We start from the raw sequence: 27983 nt of genomic DNA on the forward strand, positions 1-27983 counted from the left end.
TTTCCTGAGGGTGGGGCTGACCCTGCCATACCCTGTGAGTTCAGCTTCTAAGTCAGTTACTTAGCAGTGGACAAAAATAAATCAGTTTGAAAAGGTGACCCAAAATACTGTCAATAAACAGAAGCTATGATTGTTATTTCAAGATCTCCCACAATTGATCTGGCCAGTCTGCATACAGCCTACACCAGGTGCCAGTTTCTTAAAGGAAGCATCCAGATCATAGAGGCAGCTTTGGTATCTAACCACTTTTGCTCTCAGCTTTCTGCACTGCAGATATAGCAGTGAGCATCATTTGTATCTGCAACCTCCGAAACCCTTTGGTACCTCCTAGGAAACAGTGGTCCCCATTATGGTGGTAAGAACCTTAACATTATGGTGTTAAGCTTTGGAATATTGGGCTGGGTGCTGTTATGATGGCCAAATTAGGGTAAAAGTGAAATAAGTCTTCAGCTGCTGCAAGGATGTACTGATGGCTGGATTCCAGCAAGTCCTTTCCCCCTTTGGTGGGTGTTGTTTAGAGTAGTTATGACTGAGATGTGGTGGATGGGTTGGTCATATCTAACAAGCCTCAGGAATGACAAAATGATTCCCTTCTGAGGACTTTTCACTACAGCAGTGCAGAATATTTTTTTTCATCTCGGAGAGATGTTCGTAACATCTTATCCAATGAGAAAACCAAATGATAGCAGACTATTTGGACTATAGCAGACTATATAGGATGATATTACATAATGCAATGCCCGGGCCCCATTATGGTATTTTTTCCTCTACTCTGTTTTTCTCCATAGCACTTATCTTCATTTATATATGTAACTTACGTGTCCTGTTAACTTCCTCTCTTCCTCTGCACCATGAATGTAATAAGCTCCATGCCCCATAACATAATGGATACTCAAAATATATTATTAGTTTAATGAAAAAATTAAGCCCTAACTTTCTCCTCTGACAATCCTAATCATAACCTCCACACAAAGGAAAAGGGGTTAGTCTGGTCTCTAGCCACAAGTCTAACTTTCAGCAGCTGAAAACCCCATTCACCTCTCCTCAACGTGCTCAAGAAGAGCAAAGAGATCAATATTACTGGGATGTAATGAACTAGGGAGAGGGAAGTCAGAGATACAGTTGGAAGACAATGAAGGTGGATTTTGTCAAGCTTTTGGACTAACAATTTGACTCTGATTTTCTGGGGGCCTGTTACTCCAGGGTTCCTGATTCCTAGTTCAGAATCTATAAACAGCATCTATGACTGCACAGGGCATATCTATGTCTGGACAGGGCACAACCTGGAAATGCTTAGGGGAATTCTGTTTGAAGAAAGCTTTTGTTTATTTAACACACATTGTGTTCAGGGACCTGGGCTAGATAATCTTACATTCGTTGTTTTATTTAACACTGTAAAATTATACATTCCTCGCCCATGAAAATGTCCAGTTCATCAGTCTCTTTCACTCCCATACTTCTCTCCCATAGCCTGCGACCAAGACTCTAATCATCAGCTCCTGTTACTGCTCTCAAAAAATTAGGTCACTTACGGCTTTACTTATTTCCCTTCCAGCTTAAAATAGTCAAGCTCTATTAGCTAGTTTAGATTGGGTTATGTTGCGGTTACAAATGATCCCAAGTCTCAGACACTTACAACCAGAAAAGTTTGTTTGCACACTCCAGCTACATATTGATCATGGTAGGTTGTGACCTTTCTCTACATAATTTTCATTCTGGGTCCTTGGTTGGGGAAGTTCCTCCTACCTGGAATACTGGCAGAGGAAAACAGTTGGTGTTGAGCTACATCATGGTTCTTACAATTTCTGCTCACAAGTGACACCTGTCACTTCTGCTCACGTTTCATTGGCAATAGCAAGTCACCTGGCTATGCTGACATCAATGGGCTAGATATAGCATAATCCTCTCCCAGGGAAGGGCACTGCATATTTTTGAGCAATAATAGAACATACCAAAAGTGCATCCCTGTGGAGGCACACTCACTGTACCTGTCCTCCCGAGCCCTCTTATCCTTCTTCCACACACACTGTGCCAAACACAGAACCTGGTCCATTTCCCCGACGTCTTGACTCTGGCTCTCAGACTGCCCCAAGTTATTGGAGGCTCTGCCCTCTCTGATGGCGCCAGTCCACATTCATGCTTGGTTTTCCTCCTTTACTGGACCACCATGATGCCCATCCATCTTTTCTTTTTCCCCTCATTAACTCTGATATTTGTCTGTTATTTTCAAGTTCACCCTCACACCATCCCAAACCCTTCAGTACCTGCAGAAGATGAGCCTCCTGCTTTTTATGGAAAACAGGGGCCTATAAGTATGAACTCTCCTAAAACTTGTAAACCCTTCTCTGCATTCCTTTTCCCCTCTCTGCTCTGCTTTTCTCCACAGCACTTATTTATCATCATCGACATACTTAGCTTATAAATCTTGTATGTTGGTTAACATTAGGCATCAACTTGATTGGATTGAGAGCTGCCTAGAGTATTGTTCCTGAGTGTGTTTGTGAGGGTGTTGCCAGAGGAGACTGACATTTGAGTTGGTGGACTGGGAAGGAAGACCTACCCTCAAGGTGGCTGGGCACCAGCCAGTCAGCTGCCAGAGCAGCTAGAACAAAGCAGGCTGAAGAAGGTGGGATAACCTTGCTAGCTGAGGCTTCTGGCTTAGAAGCCTCTTTTTTTCTTCTTCCCGTGCAGTAAGCTTGCTTCCGTTCCTCCTGCCTTTGGACATCAGACTCCAGGTTCTTCCGCCTTTGGACTCTAGGACTTGCAACAGCGGCTTCCCTGAGGCTGTCATGCCCTCAGCCTCATACTGAAGGTTGCACTGCTGGCTTCCCTGGTTTTGAGGCTTTTCGACTTGGACTGAGCCAAATGAATATATACATAATCCATGTTCAATTGTGGGACTTTGCCTTGTAATCGTGTGAGACAATTCTCTCTAATAAACTCCCTTTTACATATATGTGTATCCTATTGGTTCTGATCCTCTGGAGAACCCTAATACATCTTGTTTATTTTTCTCCGCTGCCTTCTCCTCTTCTTCTAGGCTTACCTAGACCACCACCATTCCTTCCCCCTTTCCTATTCTAAAGTAAAAGTTGTTTTTTCTCACTTAATGCATGGTATTCTGCCCATTTCCCATGGCTTCCCTCAGTCCTGCTCTGTTTATTTTTCTTGCTCTCTTAAGAGGAAATTCCTGCCTCTTCCTTGGCTTTTTCCAATTGGTCTACGTACTGGTTTCTGTTGTTCTCAGAGACACACTGAGACGTTTCACGTCTCACTATCACTTCTTAGAAGGGCTCTCTCTACCCGGTCTGCCTGCTGAGCAACCTCTTGGGGAGACATGGGTACTCCTGAGTCATTGAACTTGAGCTGTTTGGTGTTGGCATGTTAATTTATCTTCTTACACCACTTCCCACTTCCTTAACGTCAAAAGATAAGAATAATTATTATTTTCCATGGTTGATGTGAAGAGTACAAATAACTTATACAAAACGCATTGCAGTTAGGAGAGAATAAATGGCAGTGAATGCCCTTATTAATGTTATTCTATCAGTATCAGCTCAGATACCATCTGTTCTGTGTGTTCGACTCTGAATCATATCTAGTTCTTCCCTGGGTTCAGTGTGCTCTTTTCTTAACTGCTTTAAAACAGTAATTATTCTGATTCTAATTAGTGATCCTTCTCAGTAAAATTTTACGTTTTTAGATCTCTTTCTCCCACCCCTGCCCCAGCCTTAGCAGTATTTTCTTATTTCTTTTTTTGTGGGTACAGGTTAAATCACTGGTCTTCTCTTACTTGTGGCTAAATAAATGTTTTGCTGGAAGAGTAAAGAGTTCCCAGTTCCATGAGATCTATAGTTCTACAAAATGAATATACACATAATCCATGTAAATATTTCACTTTTAAAACAATTTTTAAATATTTAGATAAAATTTAATTTGTGCATGTGTGTATGTGTGTCAGACCAGAGATGGCGCGGGGGGGGGTCTCACTATGTTGAGCAGGCTAGTCTTGAACTCCTGGCCTCAAGCCACCCTCTTGCCTTGGCCTTCCAAAGTGCTGGAATTGCAGGCGTGAACCATTGCACCCAAACTCACTTTTTGTTTTTGTCTCACGCATCCGTGTGAAGAGACCACCAAACAGGCTTTGTGTGAGCAACAAGGCTGTTTATTTCACCTGGGTGCAGGCGGGCTGAGTCCGAAAAGAGAGTCAGCAAAGGGTGGTGGATTATCATTAGTTCTTACAGGTTTTGGGATAGGTGGTGGAGTTAGGAGCAATGGTTTTTGGGCAGATCTCACAAAGTACATTGGTGGATCTCACAAAGTACATTCTCAAGGGTGGGGAGAATTACAAAGAACCTTCTTAAGGATGGGGGAGAGATTTGTAAAATGTAGATAGAAAACCTACTTTCCCACATTGCTTTCCCACATTACTTTCCCACATTGGTCTCAGGTTTAAAATACATCAATTAGGATACAGCAACGTCTGTTTGATACTGAAAACTTTCCATCAAGAATGATCCTTAGAACAAGTCATCTCTCATCTTTGCTCTTGACTGTAACTACTAAGCGACTACTCCATCTTCTGCGCTTAGGGATTTTAAATTGTTGGCATTTTTTATTTAGCCGGGAATGCGTTGTATGGGGATATCAAACCTGCATGCTCCCCGAGCATTGACTGTAGTCTGATCATAGTAGGTCATGCACATATAATTTTACTATTTCTCAATTTATTTCAGTGCTGATGTAATTAGCAAAATACGATTTAAGAGTGTTATGATACTCTTTTAAATCGTGATGTCTTTTCTTCATCAAAGAGATACTTAAAAGCACATAATCATCTTGTGGAGGCAGGCTGACAAAATACTTTCTGAGATTCTAAAAGGAATCTTTGTACTTAAAATGTTTAAGGACCACTGATGTATTTTGGCTTCATGTATCAATCAGATTTAGATTTTATTTTATTGTTTTAGAGATGGGGGTCTCCCTTTGCCGCCCAGGCTGGAGTGGAGCTCACCGCAGCCTCAAACTCCTGGGCTCAAGCTATCCCTCTGCTTCAGCCTCCTGAGTTGCTGGGACTACAAGGGTGTGCCACCATTTTTTGTAGAGATGTGATCTCGCTGTGTTTCCCAAGCTGGTCTTGAACTCCTGGTTTCAAGTGATCCTCTTGCCTTGGCTTCTCAACGTGTTGAGATTACAGGCGTGAGCCACCACTCTTGGCCCCGATTTATTAATAGATTTTATAAGGACATTTTAGGCCTCACGCATCAATTTCTTAGAACAAGCTTTTCTCTGCACTGCATACTAAATCAGACGGTAGCGCGACAAATAAACGGTGATGATTTCCCTAAGAACAAATCAAGTACAGAAAACTCCCTAATTGTCAGAACAGCAGGTAGTCTGGACGGATCTCTGAGGCTATCCTTAACCAGGTGCACTGAGACGCAATGTGCTGGAAACAAAAGAGCTCCTCCTTGCGCCCTCCCACCGCCCCACTCAATCCTGCTCCGCCCTGGCCACCCCGCGGCCCCGCCCCTATGCGCGCTGGTTGGTCCTTGCAGGCATGATGAAACTTCCCGCACGCATTACAGGAGCCAGGTCGGTATAAGCGCCCGCAGCCTAGCCGCCCAGCACGCTGTCCGCTGCCCGGCCCCCGCTCACCGTATCTCCTTGACTTGCTTACGCCCAGGTGAGCTGGACCCTTCGCTCCGCGCCGTGCGCCCAGCGCCAGCACCCTCCTCGTGTGCCCTGCGGCTGCTCCGGGAGGAGGGGGAGGAGGATGCGCCCTTAAGCCTGGCACCCGGCAGACGCAGTTCGGGGGCGCCTGCTGATGCTGCGGCTCCTGCGGTAGAGAGGGCGGGGCGGACGCCTAGCGATTGTTGCGCAACTGGCAGGTAGCGGAAGGACCTCTCTGTCCTGGTCCCCTGAGGCATCAAGAGGGAACCACGACCGGGAGGCCGGGCTGCTCCGGAGAGAAGGCAGCGGCGGTCTGAGCCCCTGTAAATGTTACATGTGTACTTTTTTTACTATGTGGCGTCGAAGCCTGTGGACATTTTCGCAGTCCGGGCCCCTGCGGCGGACTGGTCGGAGCGTGCTGGTAGCCAGGGCGCAGTCAGGCGTCGCGTGGTCGTGATCTAGGAAGAAGAGACTCTGGCTTTATTACTGCCTCGGTGTCTGTGCTTTCCCCTTCAACTGCCCCCGTCCTCACCTGGACCCCTCACCTTCCTCCTCCCCTCTCACCCCGCCACCCCTGCCAGTCCCCACCCCTCTCTGTAGACTGCAAGACTTAACAAGTGACTTGCTGAGCAAACCCTGCCGAGAAGAGGTCTGTTTAGGGACACAGGCGGCCAAGTACAGAAAAAGGTAGAAGAACTAGCGTGCCTTTTTCAGTGGATGTCATTTTACAGGGCTGGCTTCAGATGATTGTTATAGCTTTAAATAAAAGGACAGTTTTCTTCTCGGCCGTTGGCCTACATTATTTCTTTACTGTCCATTGCCCTGGGCGCTTGACTAATAATTTAACAGCAGTTTTTTTTTTTTTTTTTAAATTTTAAATCATGATTCATAGCATTGCTGTAAGAGTAATTAGAGGTAAAATAGGGCTTGAACTTGTCTGTAGTTGGTTACTTACTGACATCTTAACATAAAAGTAAGGTGAGAGGGTGAAGTTTTAAGTAACGTAAAGTGGAATAGAAATTAAATGCCCTGAAACTGCCATGTCCGGTTCGGTAGGCGCTAGCTACCTGTAGCTGGTGAGCCCTTGAAATGCTGGCTAGTCCTAATTGAGGTGTGTTGTGTTAAATACACTGGATTTTGTCGTTGGAGTAGGAAGAACAGTGTAAAATATCTGCTTGATAATTTTTTATATTGATTACATACATGTTAAAATGATACTATTTGGGACATACTGAGTTAAGTATATTTAAAATTAATTTCACCTTTTTCTTTTAATGGGGCTACTAGTGTATTTAACATTACATACGTGGCTCACATATTTATTGGACAGCACTGCTCTAGAAGTTTAAGAAGAAATAAGAAAAATATTGAGAACAGGTTGCAGTAGTAGGAACTTTGCCCTTCTATAAGACCGATTCCAATAAAAATAATAGGTTATAGTTTTAATTGGACTTTTCCTACTAGAAAAAATAAGTGTACTTTACATGCCCCTTTGTTCTCCCTCTTTCCCCTCCAGTTTAGTGGTTAGCGTGTATTTATTATAGCAGGATTAATACAGGGATTCACTAAGCGGCGTTAAGAAAACTTAGGTAAATGATTCCCTGATGACCACACTTGATTTTCAAAGCACTTTCCTAACCCATTTTTAACTGGTATAGAGTCAAAGGCAGATGGCTTATTAGTAGTCATCTCATTTAAATCTTACGGAATTTTTCCGGTAAATCTCAAATAATTTGTTGTAGGCTATTTGGGCTATTTGGTCAAGTGCATGGAAGGGACAGCATAGGACATGTGGTACTTCATTTCCAAATTGCTTGAGATGATTTTTATTATAACCATGTATTATTTGGTTCTGGTTTTCTGGAAAAGCCAGCTAAACCTTTGGTGCTTTTAGATATAAATGAAATATCACCAAAGGATTGCTCAAAGTGACTTACGCAACTTGAATATATATTTTTTCCTTAGGGTGTTTATCCCAAATTATCTGGGCATTTGCTGCAATTTGCAGTTTTTTTTAAAAAAAACCACCAAAATAGTTATTTTTCAAGTTAGAGATGTTTTAATAAAAACAGTCATTTTGAGCTGGCAGCAGCCAAATAAAACAGCGCTTTATTTCACAGTTGAGAATTTGAAATTGGAAAGTAATTAACATATGTGAGGATGACTTACTTGCTTCCTGGCTTATAGGGATGAGCCAAGTTTTTATTAGGGATGTTGTTGCTGTATATGTCCCACCTAATTTGCTTCCTTACTGAACAATGCAACTTTAAGACAAATATTTGAGAACATTTTTGTCACTTGGGACATTTTGATAGTGAACATTTTGTATCTTCTATTAACTTAAAATGTTTTATTTGTTATAAAGCCAGGATATCTGATATCAAATTAAATTGTTTTCTTTTCCCTTTAGATTTTCTTCAATCACATCTGAATAAATCACTTAGAGGTAACCTAGATGTAATATGGTGAAATGCTTAAAAGAGCTGTGTATCTTAGTATTACACTTACAGCAGTATGATTTTCTGTTGTATACATTATATTGTACCTGCAGCTAGTTCAGATAAAGAGAGGGCATTTAACTGTCAAGACAACCTGAGAGGAAACTCTAGTAATCTGGAAAGTCTCTTGGATCTTTGAGGGATTTTGGGATGGAGAGAGTGGGGCTGGGATCTCTGGCTAGGCTGGAGCCAGCCTGGATTTGTATCTATATCTTGGAAGCAAACTTAGAATGCAGAGACAGATGTGGCCTAGATGCTGCCAGCTCTAGCCAACCACTAAATCCTAAGGTGGGAGAGATGCAGGCTTTGACTAGGTGCTAAGCTGCTGTAGCCCATTGAATGTAGAGGTCACTATATTTTCTGAATACCTGTAAGTAAATTAAATCATTCTCTACTCCCGTGTGCCTGCCAACCTAATGGGGAATCGCTATAGAAAAGATGGTTTAAATTTTAGTCTTTGAAGTGGTTTATGCATGTTTCTGGAATCAAGATTTAATGCAGACTGGGATTGGATATTGAATATTTTTGATTTACCTGCTTTTATCTCCATAGAGAGCTTATAGCTTCATTGTACCATGTGTGGCATTTGGGCCCTGTTTGGCAGTGACGACTGCCTTTCTGTTCAGTGTCTGAGTGCTATGAAGATTGCACACAGAGGGCCAGATGCATTCCGTTTTGAGAATGTCAATGGATACACCAACTGCTGCTTTGGATTTCACCGATTGGCAGTAGTTGATCCGCTGTTTGGAATGCAGCCAATTCGAGTGAAGAAATATCCGTATTTGTGGCTCTGTTACAATGGTGAAATCTACAACTATAAGAAGGTAAGGAGAAAGAAACCAGATGTCTGGATGTGATTAAACTTAAGAGTTTGTTGGTCACGATGATATTACATATTCTGTATCATGCTTTTTACTTTGCAAGGCACTCTATGTTCGTTATCTCATTTGCTCTAAGTATGTAAATAGGGAACTGATGAATAAAAAGGTGAGTGAAATGACATGGTCACAAAAGAAGTGATAAAAATGAGAATTACAGTTCAGTTTCTTTGACTCTTAGAATTTTTTTCTCCTTCTCCCCAGCTTTTCATTTTGAACAAATTTCTAACATATAGAAAAGAACAGAACAGCGAGCACCTAGATTGAATAGTCATTAATGTTTTGCCATATTTGCTTGAGTTTTCTTTTACACACACACACACACACAAACACACACACACATACATTTTTGCTGAATCATTTGAGAGTACAGTACAGATATTATGACACTCCTAAATATATAAGCATTTATCTTCTAAGAATAAGGACATTCTTCTACATAACATCAATGCCATTATTAAACCTAAGAGTCCATAATACCACCTAATATCCAGTTTATTCTTAAATGAAATTTCCCTAAGTGTCCCAAGAATTTTTTTTTTTTGAGACAGAGTCTCACTCTGTCACCCAGGCTGGAGTGCAGTGGCACGATCTCAGCTCACTGCAACCTCTGCCTCCCAGGTTCAAGCAATTCTCCTCCCTCAGCCTCCCAAGTAGCTGGGACTACAGACACCTGCCACCATGCCCAGCTAATTTTTTGTATTTTAGTAAAGACGGGGTTTCACCATGTTGCCCAGGGTGGTCTGGAACTCCTGAGCTCAGGCAATCTGCCCACCTTGGCCACTCAAAGTGTTACCAAGAATATCTTTATAGCTGGTTTTTGTTTGTTTTGAGCTGGATTTCATTCAAGGTTCATGCATTTGGTTGTGATGTTTCTTGGTGTTTTTTGAGACTTCTTGATAGATACCCTGTCATGCATTGATAGAGATTTATATCCTAATCACATTTTGGACATTTTTATCTCTGAACAAAAGCTTTTGTCATTGTTTGTTGCCTGCTCATAGGAACACTCTTAATAACAGTCTTCTCATTTAAAAAGTTTTAAAATAGTTATTCAGGAGATTCCTTTTACACATTTCTTTATTCCTTTATTAAGGACCTACTATGCACCAGACATCATTTTTCTAGGTGATTGGAGATGAAATGGTGAAAAGGAAAGGCAAGAATGGACTTTCCTGCTAGTGGGAGGTGGAAGAAGAGAGTATTACAACTTTTTTCTTTCTGAGTCAAATCAGTGTCACATACGTGAGAATGCTAGGTGGTGGTATGGCATTGTCAGCTTGGCTTTCCCCTTAAATGAAATAGGAAACGCCCTGCTTCACTTGAACAGTGTTGTTTCTTTTCATTAAAAAGTTACAAGAAGTTAAATATTTTGAAAATAATTAATTTCTATTCTGAATTAGCCAAATGTTTCATTTGTAAAAGTAGAGAAGTTTGTTCCATAAGCATCGAAGCTTATTTAGCTGGGGCAGCTAGCAAACTGTCTAATGAACAGAATGTGTATTTTAGGCTTATATAAAGTATTCAAAAATCCCCCCCCCAACACCTCCTTTTTGGTAAAAATAAAGTTTACCACTACAATGAAATACAGTCAGAGGTGTGCTGGGAGTAGAGGGAGACTGAATGAAAAACAGGAGAAATGGGTCAAGGCTAGAGCAAAGAGCAGGCCCTCTCCCTGCAGGGGAGTATCAGGGGCCTGCAGCCAAGTCAGATGACAGCCTGACTTCCAGGAGGTAAGATTTGAGGGCTTTTATCTAAGATGCAGCATTGGAGTTTGGTTTCAGGGGAGTAGGAAGTGATACATCCGTTACCCAAAGGACCCTTCTCCCTTTTAAATAAATTACCTGCAAAGTTTAGGCCAAAGAGGTGGGCGAGGTAGATTTTGGAAGCTGTTGCTTGCTAATATCAGTGAATGCTTTATAGTCACTAACCCTTCAGGCAGTTCAGCCCAGAACAGTCAGCAGAAGACTGTTTCCAGACCCCACCTGCTAGTTACAGATCATCCCTGATAGAGCAGAGAGGGGTGACCAGGTAGTGACTTTACAGTCACTGGAGGCAAAGCCTATTTTTGGACAGTTCGGTGAGGGCTTAGAGACAAAAGATTCATAAATGATGGAGTGAGCTGGATGGAGTGTGAAGCATATTTATGGGTCATGCACATACATAATAGGTTTACTTTTTGAAATTTGAAAGCATGTTTTAAGCTTATCTAGGATTTCCACCTGATTTAAACCTCTTCTTTCTCTAATGTCAGCCAAAAACCTGAGTACAAGGTTCAAAAAGGAATACATCCAGGACTTTTCATCCTCATAGTTTGCCAGTGATGGTGGAGAGTGTCAGAATTGGGGAGTAGCCTAATCAAACCTTCCTATTCTGCATGCAGTGGCAGACAGTCCCTTTGCTGTTCCTTTGGGGCATGCAGACTAATAAAGCGCCACCATCATTTTGTCTATAAGTAAGGAGTAGCTTTAATGCTACTGCAGTGGTGGAAGCCCTGGGCATTGTTGTCCACCCCTGGGGACCAGCAGCTTTGTTTTGGATCATGTATCTGTTATTGTGATGTAGCCATTTATTTTTCATGGAATGGTGCCAAATGATGTTTGTCCCTTTGCTTTACATTTTTATAGCTAGGACTTTGAAGCTGAACTGGAGGAACTTCTTAGCCAATACTATCTTCTCAGACCAAAAATTTTTAGTTGCAGAAGACACGTTTTTTAGTGTCATGGCAACCAGGCAACCTGTTATCTTAACTTACATTTAGAGGTTGAGCATCCCTAATCTGAAAATCTGAAATTTGAAATGCTCCAAAATCTGAAACTTTTTGAGCACTGACATGATACTACTGTGCATTTTGATGTCACAGTCAAAATGCAGGTGTAAAACACACAGTTTATTTGGCGTGCCCTAGGAAAAAAAGACCCTCTTAGCCCCCTTCAGCTGCAGTATAACTTTTCTACACATGCCCAGATTTCCCCGTGCAAGCATGCCCACAAAGGGTAATAGAATGGCACATGTGCAAGCTGGACACGCCAATGGCAGGATCCAGGATCCCCACAGATGGGACCTCTGCGCATTACCCATTGTGTATTTTTGCTTATTTTCTGCTCTGTGGTGTTAAGATACTGAAAATGTCAAAAAGACCTGTAGATATTTCTTTGAGCAGCAATGATAAGGAAAAGTAGAAACATAACACAGAAAGTCAAGCTATAGGAGAAATTGGACTGTAGTGTAAAGGTTTAGATTACATGATGAAAATGTGTGATAGAGATATTGAAAGGCTAGAGCTACCTGCATTCATAACAGAACAAGAGGTCATGTCAGTCTATAAAATCAAAGAGAGACTTCCAAGACAGAAGCCGTTGTTAATGAGGCAGATGACTCTGGAGAAACACTTACAAAAGTCATTTGGTCAAGTGCCTCCTCAACCTCAGAGGACCCGCTTCCTAGTTGCTCAGCTGCTTCTGATATTTCTTCTCACCTAAAAAAGGAAAAAAAAAGATACAGTGTACAGTAACCTTTTAATCAAAACACAGCATTGTAGGTGGAGTCTGAAAGCCGGCCATTGTTTGTACAGCTGTTTAACTGCTGATACAGGTATTCTGGTGATACTACTAAGCTACTTATTATTTTCTTACTGTATTAATGGTAGGTCATATTTTTTACTTACGTATGAATAAGTGTATAAAAAGATTGTTCTTTAGTAGCATATAAATTCAGTCAGGAATGATGGTCAATGATGGCAAACAGCCACAGATTTTCCACATGGTAGCTGAGATAGTGATACCTTTGCTTTCTGATGGTTCCATGTACACAAACTTTGTTTCATGCACAGAATTATTTGAAATATTATATAAAATTACCTGTAGGCTATGTGTATAAGATATATGAAACATAAATGAATTTCATGTTTAGACTTGGGTCTCATCCCCAAGATATCTCGCATATATGCAAATATTCCAAAATCCAAAACACAACACTTCTGGTTCCAAACATTTCAGATAAGGGAGACTCAATCTGAATATATATGTATTACATACATAGTATGTATACAATATGCATTTTCATCCCTCCATAGGTTACTATTCTGGCACATTCCCATTATATTCTGTTTCTCAGACTGCAACTAAAATTTTCATGGGTTCAGCTTTATGTTGAACAGAATTTGCAGATTATGAGTTGAAGCAAACCCTAGTTTGATAATGCTGTGATTCTCCTAAATCACCAAAGTGCATGAAAGGATTATAGAGCTCAGAAATACTGAAGCAACTTGGCAATAAGAAATTATTAGTGAATGTACAAGGAATCTAACATTTTGGTTTTGCTATTGCTTCATAAGATGCAACGCCATTTTGAATTTGAATACCAGACCAACGTGGATGGTGAGATAATCCTTCATCTTTATGACAAAGGAGGAATTGAGCAAACAATTTGTATGTTGGATGGTGTGTTTGCATTTGTTTTACTGGATACTGCCAATAAGAAAGTGTTCCTGGGCAGAGATACATATGGAGTCAGACCTTTGTTTAAAGCAATGACAGAAGATGGATTTTTGGCTGTATGTTCAGAAGCTAAAGGTAATAATAAATTTTTCTATAGACGTTCATTATTGTCTTGGTTGTATGTTTGCTTTTAAATTATATTTGAAAATCTCTTAGAGAGCAATCCAGAATTTGACAAGTGACTAATTAAGTTATGAGTTTTTAACCTTTTTTTTTAAAAAAACAGAGGAGTTGTACTCTCCTTTTCAGCACTTAAATTCTGTAATACTTGAAGGATGATTCTTTAGTGCAGTCATTTATTTTTTCCTATGCTAATATGCTCTACGTCTAGCTTGATCCTAAGTGCAGTTTTAAGTTTTCCTGTGTCATACTATAATGGTAGGGTTGACTCTGCGATTATTGCACTGTGGTACTTTGCTGCAGTTATAGCACAGCAAATATTAGGATTTCTAAAACAGCTTTATTGATAATTCACATACCATGTAATTCACCCACTTGAAGTATACAGTTTGGTGGTTTTTAGTGTATTCACAGATGTTGGTAACCGACACTCCAGTCAGTTTTAGAATTGTTTTTCCACCTCAAAAAAAAAAAAAAAAAAAAAATCAAATCCTATGCCCTTTAGCTTAGTTTTTGCTGGCAGGATCAACTAGGTTTTTTGTTTTTGTTTTTGTTTTTAGAGATGGGGTCTTGCTCAGTCGCCCAGCCCAGGCTGGAGTGCAGTGGTCTGAACATAGCTTAGTGCAGCCTTGAACTCCTGGGCTCAAGCGATTCTCCCACCTCAGCCTCCCTAGTAGCTAGGAGTATAGGCATGCACCACAACACCCTGCCTCCTGTGCCCTTTAGCTTTGAATTCCATCTCTCCATATCCATTATCTGCACCCCCACAGTTGTAGCCCCAGCAATCACCAATCTTTCTGCCTCTGGATTCCCTATTCTGTATGTTTCATATGAATGGGATTATATATCATATGGGCTTTTGTGACTGGATTCTTTCACTTGGCATAGTGCTTTCAAGATTTGTCTATGCCGTAACATGTATCAGTACTTACTTTTTATGGCCAAATGATACTCCATTACATGGATACACTGCATTTTGTTTATCCACTTGTCAGTTGATGGACATTTAGGACATTGTTTACCCCTTTTGGCTATTACGAATAATGCTGCTATAAACATTGGTATACAAGATTTTGTGTAGACATTTCTCTTGGGTGTATATCTAGGAGTAGAATTGCTGGCACACATGATAACTATGTTCAGTTGAAGAACTACCAGATTATTTTTTGAAATGGCTGCATTATTTTTTATTCCCTCCAGCAGTGTATTAAAATTTCAGTTTCTCCACATCTTCACAAACACTTACTGTGTGACTTTTTAATTCTAGCCATCCTAGGGTATGTGAAGTGGTATTTCATTGTGATTTTGATTTGTATTTTCCTGTTGACAGTGATGTCCAGCATCTTATCTTATGCTTATTGGCCATTTGTGTATCTTCTTTGGAGAAATATTTGTTCAGATCCTTTGCCATTTTTTTTCCTGCTAGGGATCATTTTATTTGAAAAACATAATAGACTTTTTTTTTTTTTGAGCAGTTTTATAAAAAATTGAGAGGAAAATGCAGAGAGTTCACATATGCTCCCCCTCCAGTGCCCCCGCCCAGTTTTCCCAACTCTTAACATCTTGCGTTACTGTGCTACATTTATTAGATTTGATGAACTGATACTTATGTATTAACTGAAGTTCATAGTTTATGTAAGGGTTCACTCTTTGTGTTTTATAGATTTTTGGATTTGACAAATGTTTAATGCCATGTACCCACCATTACAGTATTATGTAGAACAGTTTCATTGCCCTAAAAAATCTCCTGTGCTCCACTTATTGATTCCTTCCTGTCCTCTTCCTCCTAAACCCCGCCCCAGTCATTACTGATCTTTTTACTTTCTCTTTCACTTTGCCTTTTCCAGAATGTCATATAATAGTTGTAATCATATAGTATGTAGCCTTTTCAGACTGGCTTCTTTCACCTAGCAGTATACATGTAGGGTTCTTCCGTGTTTTTTCATGGCTTGATAGCTCATTTTTTAAATTGCTGAATAATATTCCATTTGTTTGCATGCGCTGCAGTTTGTTTATCCGTTCTTGAATTATACATCTGTAATTGGGTTACTTTGTCTTTTTGTTACTGAATTGTAATAGTTTCTTATGTATTCTAGGTAGAAATCCCTTCTGTTCATCAGGGTTGCAGGATACAAGATCAATATACAAAAATCAATGGTGTTTGACACACTTTAACTGAATGCTACATACTTAAAATGAGCAATCTGAACATTAAATTAAGAAAGCAACTTCATTTATAATAGCATCAAAAAGAATAAAATACTTAGAAATAAATTTAAGAAGGGTAAAACTTGTATACTGAAAACTATAAAACATTGTTGAAAGAAATGAGAGAAGATCTAAATAAATGGAAAAGTATCCCATGATCATGAATCGAAGGCTTAACATTATTAAGATGGCGGTCCTCCCTAAACTGATTTACAGATTCAACTTGATCCCTATCAGAATCCCAGATGAGTTCTTTGTAAAATCTACAAGCTGGCTCTGAAATTCATATGGAATTGCAAGGGACTAAGAATAGCCAAAACAATCCTTTGAAAATGAGGAACAAAGTAGGAGAACTCATACTTACTGATTTTAAAACTTACTACAAGACAATGGTAATAAGGACAGTATAATACTGGCAGAAGGATAGATGTATAGACGAGTGGGATAGAATTGAGAGTCAGAAATGAACACATACATATATAATCAACTTATTTTTGACAAGGGTGCCAAGAGTATTCAGTGGGGAAAGAAGTTCGAAAACTGGCACAGTGGCAACCAGATATGTAAACATATGCAAAACCTGGAGTTGAACCTTTACCCAACATCATATACAAAAACTATGGATACAAAAAAATGCATCAAATGAATCCATTTTGAACTAATCCACATAAATGTAAGGGCTAAAACTATAAAATCCTGAGAAGCAAACATAGAAGTAAGTTGTCATGACCCTGGATTTGGCAAATCTTTCTTAAATATGAGACCAGAAACAATAATACAAATTGATGAATTGGACTTCATCAAAATTAAACAGTTTTGCACGTCTAAAGGACACCATCAAGAAATGAAAAGACAGCCCACAAGTTGGAAGAAAATACTTGCAAATCATGTATAGCACTTTTTGATGGTAAACTTGAGGAAGACATTTATTTTTTATCCCTTACCTACACAGTAGTAACATCCTAAAATCTCTCTCCCTGCCTCTTTTTGCCATTCTTTAAATCCTTTGTTACTTAATTTTCAGATTTAATATTGGCCAAAGCAGGGATAATGAGATCAGTCAAAGGGGTACTTAGGACGCTAGTCACAGTGTTTGTACTGATACCGCAACTGGCTTATTTTCAGGCCTTTCTAGTGTGATCAGATGGCAAAGAGCAAGTATATATATGTATGTCAGTTGCCAGGACTGCTGGGCAAGCCTGGTAAAGAGAACAGCGGGGAAAAGCAGCCTCCTACTCCCCTGGGCCTTCTTTGAGCCTGATGATCACTTGATATGGAACTAGAATCACATCCAGTTTACCCTCTGAAATTCCTTGATTGTTGTTTTCTGTATCCTTGACACTGTCCTTTTCCAGACCAAATTATCTCATCTGGAATACTGCAATAGTTTTCCTTTCTCAATGCTTTTAGAATAACCTGTCGAAAACTCATCTGATTATAGTGCTGCCTGCTTAAAACCTTTTAATTACTCCTCATTCCCTGTCTGGGCTGCGTAGCTCACTTGAGCTCTGCTAGCTGGTGAGGGAATCTGGGTCTTTTTTCTGGTATTTGAATTCAGTGCTACACAGTTTACTGGCTGGGTAGACAGTCTCAAATTGTAAATCACGGGTATTCCATGTAGATAGTCTGTTACAATGTACAATAAAACATTGATGTTTGTGTCAAAGATCATGGTGTTGTGAGGTTGGGTACTGTCTGTGAGAATTTATTGAGGAAATTTAAGTTATATGGTTTTATTCACATATAGTGTATAACAACTAGTTAAGGGATAGATGTCTTCTTATCTGACTTTAAAGTAGCTAAGAGTGGATCATTGTACTTGTTAAAGGTCTGGGAACCATGGCTATTTTCTTTTTCTTTTTTTTTGAGATGGAGTCTCGCTCTGTCGCCCAGGCTGGAGTGCAGTGGCCAGATCTCAGCTCACTGCAAGCTCCGCCTCCCAGGTTTACGCCATTCTCCTGCCTCAGCCTCCCGAGTAGCTGGGACTACAGGCGCCCGCCACCTCGCCTGGCTAGTTTTTTTGTATTTTTTAGTAGAGATGGGGTTTCACCGTGTTAGCCAGGATGGTCTCGATCTCCTGACCTCGTGGTCCACCCGTCTCGGCCTCCCAAAGTGCTGGGATTACAGGCTTGAGCCACCGCGCCTGGCCGGCTATTTTCTGAAAATAACTCAGTGATGACAAATGACTACCAGACTATCATAACATTAGGACTCCAGTTCATCCCTTTGCTTCATAAATATGTCTTTTCCTTTTGTATATATTTGCTTTGGTATAGAAAATAGATTTTCTTGATTAGAAATCCAAGAAGAAGAAATTGAACACTGGAGGTTTTTCTATTTCTTTGAATTACTAAAAGTTAGTGTAATTTGGCAGTATATCCCTATGCCATTATGATCTCTCCAGTAAGTAGACGGTAGGGCTTAGGAAAATAGGAATTTATTTTTCCTATTTTGCTTGTTTAATGGCCATGTGTTTGTATTAAAAAGGGAAAATAAATAGGAATGTAGAGGATGTTAACTAATCGTGACAGTTATTGGGAAGAGTTACCTAATTTGAATAAAGGTATCTTTTTGAATTTGTAGGTCTTGTTACATTGAAACACTCCACGACTCCCTTTTTAAAAGTGGAGCCTTTTCTTCCTGGGCACTATGAAGTTTTGGATTTAAAGCCAAATGGCAAAGTTGCATCTGTGGAAATGGTTAAATATCATCACTGTCGGGATGAACCCCTGCATGCCCTCTATGACAATGTGGACAAACTCTTTCCAGGTAGCAGACACCCATCCACCTATTCCCCATCCTTCTCCAAGGGAAAAACAATTATAAGTTGTACTCTCCCATCATTTGAATGATTTTAGTTTCAAAACCTATTTCCTATTTTGTTTGGAGGGAACACATTACGATTTGGCACACTCCACCATTGAGTAAATACCATCATGATAGATGTTGATGATTGTGTATTTCGTTTCAATAACTGATCCAGCCCAAGATTTTCTGGAGCTGTTTGGTTTACTTGCTGTGTTTATAGGTTTTGAGATAGAAACTGTGAAGAACAACCTCAGGATCCTTTTTAATAATGCTGTAAAGAAACGTTTGATGACAGACAGAAGGATTGGCTGCCTTTTATCAGGTGAAATCAATTTAAAAACCTAATTATATTTCGTGTGTGTTTAACTGAAATGATTTGTAGTCCTCCCTTTTATTTTTACTATAAAATATTTTCTGTATGATTTAATCTTTCCTTCATTATCGGATGGAAACATTTTTTTATAAGCTGCATTTAATAGTCATAGTCATACTCCAACTTGAGTTACAGTGTAGCTATGTTACTGGTGTTAAGAGTGAGCCAGTGGATGTTTGGAATTCTGTGTAGTGATTTTTAACCAATTCAAATACTACTATTATCACAGTTTGTATATTTTTCTCTTACTGAAGTTGATTTCAGCTTATAAAACTTGCGGGTTTTAAATGGTAAAACTATTGTCTTGGTGTTTATCAGGAATATACATCTTCTGTCCCTGTCTTATGCAAGGCACATAACTAGGACACTTCCACTTCCTCTTTTGCATGTAGGGGGCTTGGACTCCAGCTTGGTTGCTGCCACCCTATTGAAGCAGCTGAAAGAGGCCCAAGTACAGTATACTCTCCAGACATTTGCAATTGGCATGGAAGACAGCCCCGATTTACTGGCTGCTAGAAAGGTAAGGTGCTGTCTCTGTCCCTTGTGTAGTTAGAGTAGACTTATTATTAGAATGGAAATGGAGTCAATAATGGATGATTCTACTTCTGCTGCTGTATTGACTGGGACAATTGTTTTAAATTAAATGTATTAAAATAGAATGAAGTGGCTGTTGAATATGCACTGTGTTGTACACTGTCCTCTGTGTACTTTTATCTGTTATGACCCATACAATTCTCACAAAGACCCTATGATGATAATTATGCTCTTTTGAAAGTAAAGGTATCTGGGCATGGTGGCCTACACCTGTAATCCCAGCACTTTATGAGGCTGAGGGAGGTAGATTACTTGAGGTCAGGAGTTTGAAACCAGCCTGAGCAACATAATGAAACTCCATCTCTACAAAAAATGCAAAAATAGCCAGGCTTGGTGGTGCCTGCCTGTAGTCTTAGCCTCTTGGGTGATAGAGCCTGGGTGATAGAGCAAGACCTTGTCTCAAAAAAAAAAAAAAAAGAAAGAAAGTAAAGGCATAAGTCAGGTGCAGTGGCACACACCTGTAGTCCCAGATACTTGGGAGGCAGTGGTGGGATGTCTGAGCTCAGGAGTTCAAATCCAGGCTGGGCAACATAGCAAGACGCCATCTTGAAAAATTTTAAAAAAAGGTTTTTTGTTTGTTCGTTTGTTTTTTTAAAAAGAATGTGAAGGCATGGTATCGTGGCTAACACTGCAGGCTTTGGAACCTGACTTGTGATTTGAAATCCTGGCTCTACTCATTGATGTAACAAAAATAATAGTGTCTGCTATGGGGAAATTTTAAGGTGAAATGATATAATTCATGTGAAGTAAGTAGGATAGAACTTAACATGTAGTAAGTACTTAATGAGTGTTAGCTGTTATTATTATTTTAAAAAGTACTGTATTTAGAATACTGTGGGCAGAGGGCAGCTTGTCTGTATTCAGTGGGCAGGAGACCTAGTTCCCACTATGGAGAACTTTCATAGCATGGATGAGAAAAAGCGCAGTCTCAATGCAAAGTGATCAATGCCGAGAGAATCAAAATAGCCAAGGAAAGTAGAATGAGGGGTGGGGCCATTCTATATAAAAATAACATCCTGGATATAAAATTAGGCATTTCAGAAGGACCAAAAAAGACCAAGCTTAGTGTGGGACCATGTTGGAGTAGAGAGAGATGAGGTGGGTTAGGTAAAATAGGGAGGGAGGTGCCAACTGGGAGAATGGCTGAAGCCTTGGCACCAGAGGAGCTGAGGGGAGACGGACTTCCTGGTGGTGGAGTTGAAGCAGGCGAGGAAACAGTGCTGGATGGGGCTTGTATGTGGTGGGCTGTAAAACCATTTTTCTTTTTTTCCCACCATTGTTAATTCATAAAGCTTTGTGAACTCCCGTCCTGTTTGATTTTCAAGGGAAGTTATTTTCTTTAACAAATAAATGGGTATTTCTTTATATAATAAGGTGGCAAATCATATCGGAAGTGAACATTATGAAGTCCTTTTTAACTCTGAGGAAGGCATTCAGGCTCTGGATGAAGTCATATTTTCCTTGGAAACTTACGACATTACAACAGTTCGTGCTTCAGTAGGTAAGGTATTATAATATTATTAAATAAAAAGCTTTTTCTAATACTGAAAAAAAGTAAGGTTTAAAAAATTTATTTCAAGCTGTAGTTTAAAAATGTTATTTAAGGATGAATACAAATTAAATCCCTATGTTACTGATTATTTAAGACCACTTAAGAATTCTCTGAATCTCTTTTGGAGTGAAGGGAACAATAAATACATAGTTCAACCTCCACATTGTTGGTATCACTGCTGGTGTTTCCCCAGGGAGCAGATACATATTTTCTGCCCTCTGCCTCCCATTTCTCTTAGAGTTTCTCAGGCTACAGTCTGTATACAGTGAGGCAATAGGTCTATTTGGTAATGCATTTTTGATAAGAAATACTCATTTTACATACATTTTGGTAAATATTCCATCATGCAACTTACCAGTCACTAGCTATCATTGCTCTGCAAACAATATTAATTTTATTTTGTAGATAATGTATCTACTGAGATTGGAAGTATACCCCAAATTAGACTGATACAATGTTAATGAACCTTTGTATGCTACTGCCTCCCTTGAGAGACTTGCCTTGGAGGACAAAAATATCTTCGGTATGAAGATGGTTTATGACCCTCCAAAACATCACAATAAATAAGCAGATAGACAGGATAGCTCTGGTATTGGATTTCATGGGGCTGGGGTGGGGTTAGGAAAATAAGTGGCTATCGCCTCAGCTCTCTAGCTCTCTAGCTGAGGTGATAATAAAAACAAGGCTGAGAAGAAACACTGGTTTAGAGGGATGCGGTGCAGGACCAAGGAGGCAAGTTTAATAACTTATATAGTCTCCCCAGCTTTATGTGAAATCTGGTAAATGGGGAGTGGCAGGGGGAAAGTACCTAACAAAATTAACACTAAACCACCAAAATGGCTATTCTTATTTTTGTGTCATAATACCACTATGAAAGGCATGATTTTTAGGTATTTGAGTCATTGTTCAGCTTAACATAGTTTTCAGGTGAACATTCTTGGTCTAAAAATATTAGAATTTTAAAACCTGTTTATAAAATGACAGAATGGTTCTGGGTTATTTTATTTTACAGTAGTGCTTTTGGATTAAGTACATATAAATGGCTTGTAAATACAAGGTCATTACTGTGGAAACTACTGTATACTAATATGAAGTCCAGTATGGTAGTAACGCTTTCAGTTATTTCCAAAAATCAAATCAAAGGCATTTTTGGTGGAAGGTTATGTTGACATTAAAGTTAATTTCTCTCTCTCATTTAAGGTATGTATTTAATTTCCAAGTATATTCGGAAGAACACAGATAACGTGGTGATCTTCTCTGGAGAAGGATCAGATGAACTTACGCAGGGTTACATATATTTTCACAAGGTAACCACTCTGAAGTGGAGGAATATTCGTGCTCTATTAAGAAATCTATGAAATGTTTGACTATTTCTATCATCTTTCAGTATGACAGTAATAGCTTTGAGTATCTCGTGAGGTTACAAAAGGGAACCTGATAATGTTTGCTTTCTATCTCTTGAGGAAGAAAGAAATTTTAATGTGTAAGATGATTTTTATTCTTTAAAACTAGTTACAGCTGGGTATGATGGCTCATGCTTATACCCCCAAGCTACTAAGGAGGCTGAGGTGGGAGGATCACCTGAACCCAGGAGATTGAGACTGCAGTGAGCTGTGATTGCGCCACTGCACTTCTGCCCGGTTGACAGAGCAAGATCCTGTCTCTTTAAAAAAAAAAAAAAAAAAAAAAGCTAAAAATAAATAAATAAAACTAGTTAAGCTTGAGAATCACCTTTCTGCCATTTCTTAGCATCCTGTGGAATTATGACTGTTGCCCAGTGTGTTCATTTTATTCTAGTATTAGCAGTTTGGTAGGAAGGAAGGCATGTTTTGTAAAGCACTGCTTACCTCTGTTCAGTTATTTACTCCCTTCCCTAAATTTGTTTAACTTTTTGTCTTATCCAACTTTAGGATTGGAGAGGGAGAAAGAAAAACTGCTTTCTGTGCCAAAAGCAAAACTCTTGGTGTTTTTGTTTGTGAAATAGGCTCCTTCTCCTGAAGAAGCCGAGGAGGAGAGTGAGAGGCTTCTGAGGGAACTCTATTTGTTTGATGTCCTCCGCGCAGATCGAACTACTGCTGCCCACGGGTAATACTTTTAGAGGCTACTGTAAAACAAAAACAAAAAAACACCAAAAAAAAGGAAAACCAAACCAAAACAAAAAAAAGCTCAATACCCTGAAAAAATAAAAATCAATAGCTGGTTGGCTATATGTTGCATATAGTTGGCTATATGTTACAAAGTGTGACTTTTATAGAGAAAATGAAGCTGTTTCTTCACTTTGTCCCAAAAGAATTAGGCCACATTTCAAAGTGTTGTTGTGGTATATGGAGAGAAGTCGTCTTCCATAGGTTGTTTGAGTTGGAGTTTTCACCTTTAAAAGGTAAGAACATTCTGCTCACATCTGAACAACCAAGATGGAAGAGGGAAGGCTGCTGCAGCAGCTACTGTTAAGTGTTTTAAAGAGAAGTAAAGATTGTAAACATCATGTGACAAGTACTGAGTGCCCACCATGCCTATTTGGTGCTGTAGTGACCCTGAGGGGATAGGGTAGTGAAGATGCAAGGGGTTTGATTACATTATAATGAGCCCGGTTTCTTTGGTATCATTTCTGGTTGTCTAGAGTTATGTTGAAGAACTGAAGACTTTTACTGTACAGGATAAACAACTGTCATTAAATGTTTTAGTTGCCTCTGCTGAATCACACCTAGATCAGGATATAATTAAACATGGGTTTAGGGAATGAACTGAATCTGGTTATTATCCTCTCTACTTGTCCTAACTAGAGTCACTAGGCTTCAGGAAACCGGTGATATGGAATTTGATGAAATATAGTGGGACTCTGGTTTAAATTGCATATTGTATGTGAATTGTTAATCAGTGGTAAAAAAAAAATACTATATTGTCATCACAATTGTTAGAAGAGATGGTCTCACCTAGAAAACACTGAGTAAGAAAGGTTCAGGCAAGGTATTTTCTTAATGATTGGGTCACTCATGATTTGTAACTTTTTCTGCTTTTTGAAATATGCATTCAACTATTCCTAGAAGGGAAGGTAAAAGTAATAGTCTCAGTTAGTTTTACTCCCTTGATGACATGGTATATATATATATATATATATTATTTTAAATGAAGATTTTTTTTTTTGGTATTTATTCATTAGTGTAGAGCAGTCATTAGGAGGCTGGTATGTGACTGTATGACCTTAACATTTCTTAGGATCTGGTTGAATTGATGGGAAAACTGAATCAGAACCTAAACTGACAGGCACTAAATACCCATTTTAATTTAGATTTTCTTCTTTTCTCCTTTAAGCCTTGAACTGAGAGTCCCATTTCTAGATCATCGATTTTCTTCCTATTACTTGTCTCTGCCACCAGAAATGAGAACTCCAAAGGTGGGTAAATCAACTCAAGATAAAAACTGTCCATTGCCATCAGATTATGTTTGTAATTTTTAACTGATGCTCCTTTTTTTTTTTTTTTTTTTTTTCCATATCAGAATGGGATAGAAAAACATCTCCTGAGAGAGACGTTTGAGGAGTCCAATCTGATACCCAAAGAGATTCTCTGGCGACCAAAAGAAGCCTTCAGTGATGGAATAACTTCAGTTAAGAATTCCTGGTTTAAGATTTTACAGGAATACGTTGAACATCAGGTATAATGTCTTTAAAAACGTTTTTAGGGATGTGACAGTTTGGATGCAGAGCTGTCATTGCTGTTCATTCTGTATTTAGTTTGAATGCTTTGTCCCTGTCAGAGAGATTCACAGTCTCTGTAAACACTTATCTCTTTTATAGGAATTACATAAGAATTAAGTAGCACGAAGGATTATAAAGTAGCATCTGGAATTGAAAAAGAGAGGAGACTTACTACTTATCATCACTGATCTTCATTTATCAGATTTTTGGGCACCTGCTGGGTGCCAGATCTTGTTAGGCACAAATGACTAAAACAGAGCCACTACGTATTAAAAATATGCATATGAGTGTTCTTTAAAAGGCACTGCAGCTATCCATATTATGAATACTTTAGCATTTTCTAAGTGATGGGTGATTCAAAGGGTCTCATACAATTTATGGTCATGTCTTATCTGAATGTTTTCTGTTTTGTGAGACCAGAGTCAACAAGCATTTCCTGCCATTTTAAAAAACTGTTTCGCTCCTATATGCTTATTCTTACAGGTTGATGATGCAATGATGGCAAATGCAGCCCAGAAATTTCCCTTCAATACTCCTAAAACCAAAGAAGGATATTACTACCGTCAAATCTTTGAACGCCATTACCCAGGCCGGGCTGACTGGCTGAGCCATTACTGGATGCCCAAGTGGATCAATGCCACTGACCCTTCTGCCCGCACACTGACCCACTACAAGTCAGCTGCCAAAGCTTAGGTGGTCTTTATGCTGTAATGTGAAGGCGAATATTTCTTGTTGTTGTATGGGGACTATGGGTAGATAGGGGAACAATGAGAGTCAACTCAGGTTAACTTGGGTGTGAAAAAAATAAAAGTCCTAAATCTAAAACATTGCTATAGTCATTTATGTTCATACAGTCTCTTCATAAGAGGTAACTAAAATTTTTTTGCTGTATCACAGTAAAATGGAGGGTAAGCTAGGAAAAGGGAAAAGGATCTGATGTCTGCAAGAACTCACAGCCCTCTCCTGGCAGATCTGCTTTAGATGACATTTGCGTCTTGTACCCATATGGCTTCCTTCCAGTCCTTGCCTCATCTTAGGGACGTCATCAAAGGACTACACTATTTTGGTTCTGCCTACATTCCTAACAGCTGCCTAATTAGACTTGAGACTTGAGTCTTCTATAGGCGTTCATGACAGCTGTATTTTGCAAGATAGTAGTTCATTTTTTTCTCTTTTATGTGGAGCTAAAGCCACTTCTGGAGACTTGTCCTAGAGCAGGGGTCAGGCTTTTTTAAAATTTTTTATTTGTTTTTAATAAAGAACCAGATAGTAAATATTTTAGGCTTTGTGGACCTCTTTTGGGACTGTTCAGCTCTGCCATTATAGTGCAAAAGCAGTTACATAGACAATATGTAAATAAACGAGCATGGGCCGGGCGCGGTGGCTCAAGCCTGTAATCCCAGCACTTTGGGAGGCCGAGACGGGCGGATCACAAGGTCAGGAGATCGAGACCATCCTGGCTAACACAGTGAAACCCCGTCTCTACTAAAAAATGCAAAAAAACTAGCCGGGCGAGTTGGCGGGCACCTGTAGTCCCAGCTACTCAGAGGCTGAGGCAGGAGAATGGCGTAAACCCGGGAGGCGGGGCTTGCAGTGAGCTGAGATCTGGCCACTGCACTCCAGCCTGGGCGACAGAGCGAGACTTTGTCTCAAAAAAAAAAAAAATAAATAAATACAATAAACGAGCATGGCTATGTTCTATTAAAAGTTACTTATAAAAGCAGATGGTGGGCCAGATATAGCCTGTGGGCCATAGTTTGTTGATTGCTGTTCTAGAGGAACAACCAAACTAACTAAGCATTTCTGGTAAAAGTCTAAACCTACTTGAAAGAGAAAGTGTAATAATACATTCAAAGAACAGGTAGAAGATTTTCATTTGAATGCTCATTGATTGTTCAGGGACAACATTTCAAAATACATTATAAAGGTGAATTTAGCTCTTAAAAACTTTTGAAAAGGGAATTGCCTGTGTACAGATAATACAAGGATGCTTAATGGAGGAAATTAAGCAGAAAATTGTCTGGTAAGTTGGAAGAAGGGTGTATTTTAGGCTAGCTGTAGGCCTTTATGATTAAAGAATATCGCTAAGAAACTGAGGAAATGTCATTCATACTAGATGACTTTTTTGTTTGTTTTGTTCTGTTTTGTTTTAGTCAGTCTTGCTCTGTCACCCAGGCTGGAGTGCAGTGGCGTGATCTCAGCTCACTGTAACCTCGACCTCCTGGGTTCAAGCAATTCTTGTGCCTCAACCTCCCAAGTAGCTGGATTACAGGCAGGTGCCACTGTGTCTGGTCAATTTTTGTATATTTAGTAGAGATGGGGTTTCACCATGTTGGCCAGGCTGGTCTCGAACTTCTGGCCTCAAGTGATCTACCCACCTTGGCCTCCCAAATTGCTGGGACTACAGGTGTCAACCACTGTACCCAGGCCTAGTAGATGACTTTTAATAATAATCTTGTGTTTGTAGGTGCTTAAGTTGCCTAAACGTAGAATGATTTGATTCTAGGCATATTTATTCCTGGTAAAGCCTCAGACAGCCAAGCTAAGTGACATCGAAAATACTTGGGAAACTTCGTTGAGAATGATTACACAATGTACATGACAAGATTAATGTATGACATAAACCCCAAACTGCCAGTTTTCCAGGGAGTGGGGTTTGGCTCTAGATTTTTAACTTTAGTGACTGAGATCTGGCATATTTAGTTACCACCCAGAAGTTTGATAGTAAAGATACTTAGTTAAGCCAATTTCATAGCAGCAAACTATAGGTCAATTATAATGGTAGCACCTTTCTGGATTTCAAACTACACCCCAGGCTTACAGAAGGTTATTGGCACAAAGAATAAAGCTAGCTTTTTCTCTCTTTTGCAATTTAAATTGTAGAAGATTTGAAGAAATGGTGGCCTTTGGGTTGTTGTGCACATGACTTACTAGCTCACTTATTGGCCAAGCCTGTTTTCCTGGATATTGGTAATTTAGTGCCAAGGAGGCACTAATCTACACAGCATCTCTAACAACCAATAGTCCAGTTCTTTTGAGCATAAACTAAAAGATTATTAGCTGATGTCATTCTGCCATTTCAG

At 39.6% G+C, this 27983-nt stretch overlaps 1 protein-coding gene across 8 annotated transcripts; it reads left to right on the top strand.

The window, feature by feature from the left end:
* The first annotated feature begins 5497 nt into the window (after positions 1 to 5497).
* ASNS (asparagine synthetase (glutamine-hydrolyzing)) lies at positions 5498 to 25725 on the top strand. Of its 8 annotated transcripts, XM_025378647.1 has the most exons (14): positions 5498 to 5686; positions 6040 to 6322; positions 8084 to 8119; positions 8724 to 8995; positions 13386 to 13623; positions 18460 to 18645; positions 18905 to 19006; positions 19450 to 19577; positions 21026 to 21152; positions 22404 to 22510; positions 23188 to 23288; positions 24516 to 24597; positions 24702 to 24857; positions 25384 to 25725. In XM_025378647.1, the coding sequence occupies exons 4-14, from the start codon at positions 8747 to 8749 to the stop codon at positions 25591 to 25593; spliced, it is 1686 nt and encodes a 561-aa protein (XP_025234432.1). In that variant the 5' UTR covers positions 5498 to 5686; positions 6040 to 6322; positions 8084 to 8119; positions 8724 to 8746; the 3' UTR covers positions 25594 to 25725. The 8 variants fall into 8 exon arrangements, with proteins under 8 accessions (XP_025234432.1, XP_025234431.1, XP_025234437.1 ...); XM_025378646.1 differs by lacking the exon at positions 6040 to 6322 and having other exon boundaries at positions 18460 to 18648; XM_025378652.1 differs by lacking the exon at positions 6040 to 6322 and having other exon boundaries at positions 8798 to 8995.
* Positions 25726 to 27983: the final 2258 nt, after the last annotated feature.

Source organism: Theropithecus gelada, chromosome 3 (assembly GCF_003255815.1).
Source record: "Theropithecus gelada isolate Dixy chromosome 3, Tgel_1.0, whole genome shotgun sequence".
Classification (NCBI taxonomy): Eukaryota; Metazoa; Chordata; class Mammalia; order Primates; family Cercopithecidae; genus Theropithecus; species Theropithecus gelada.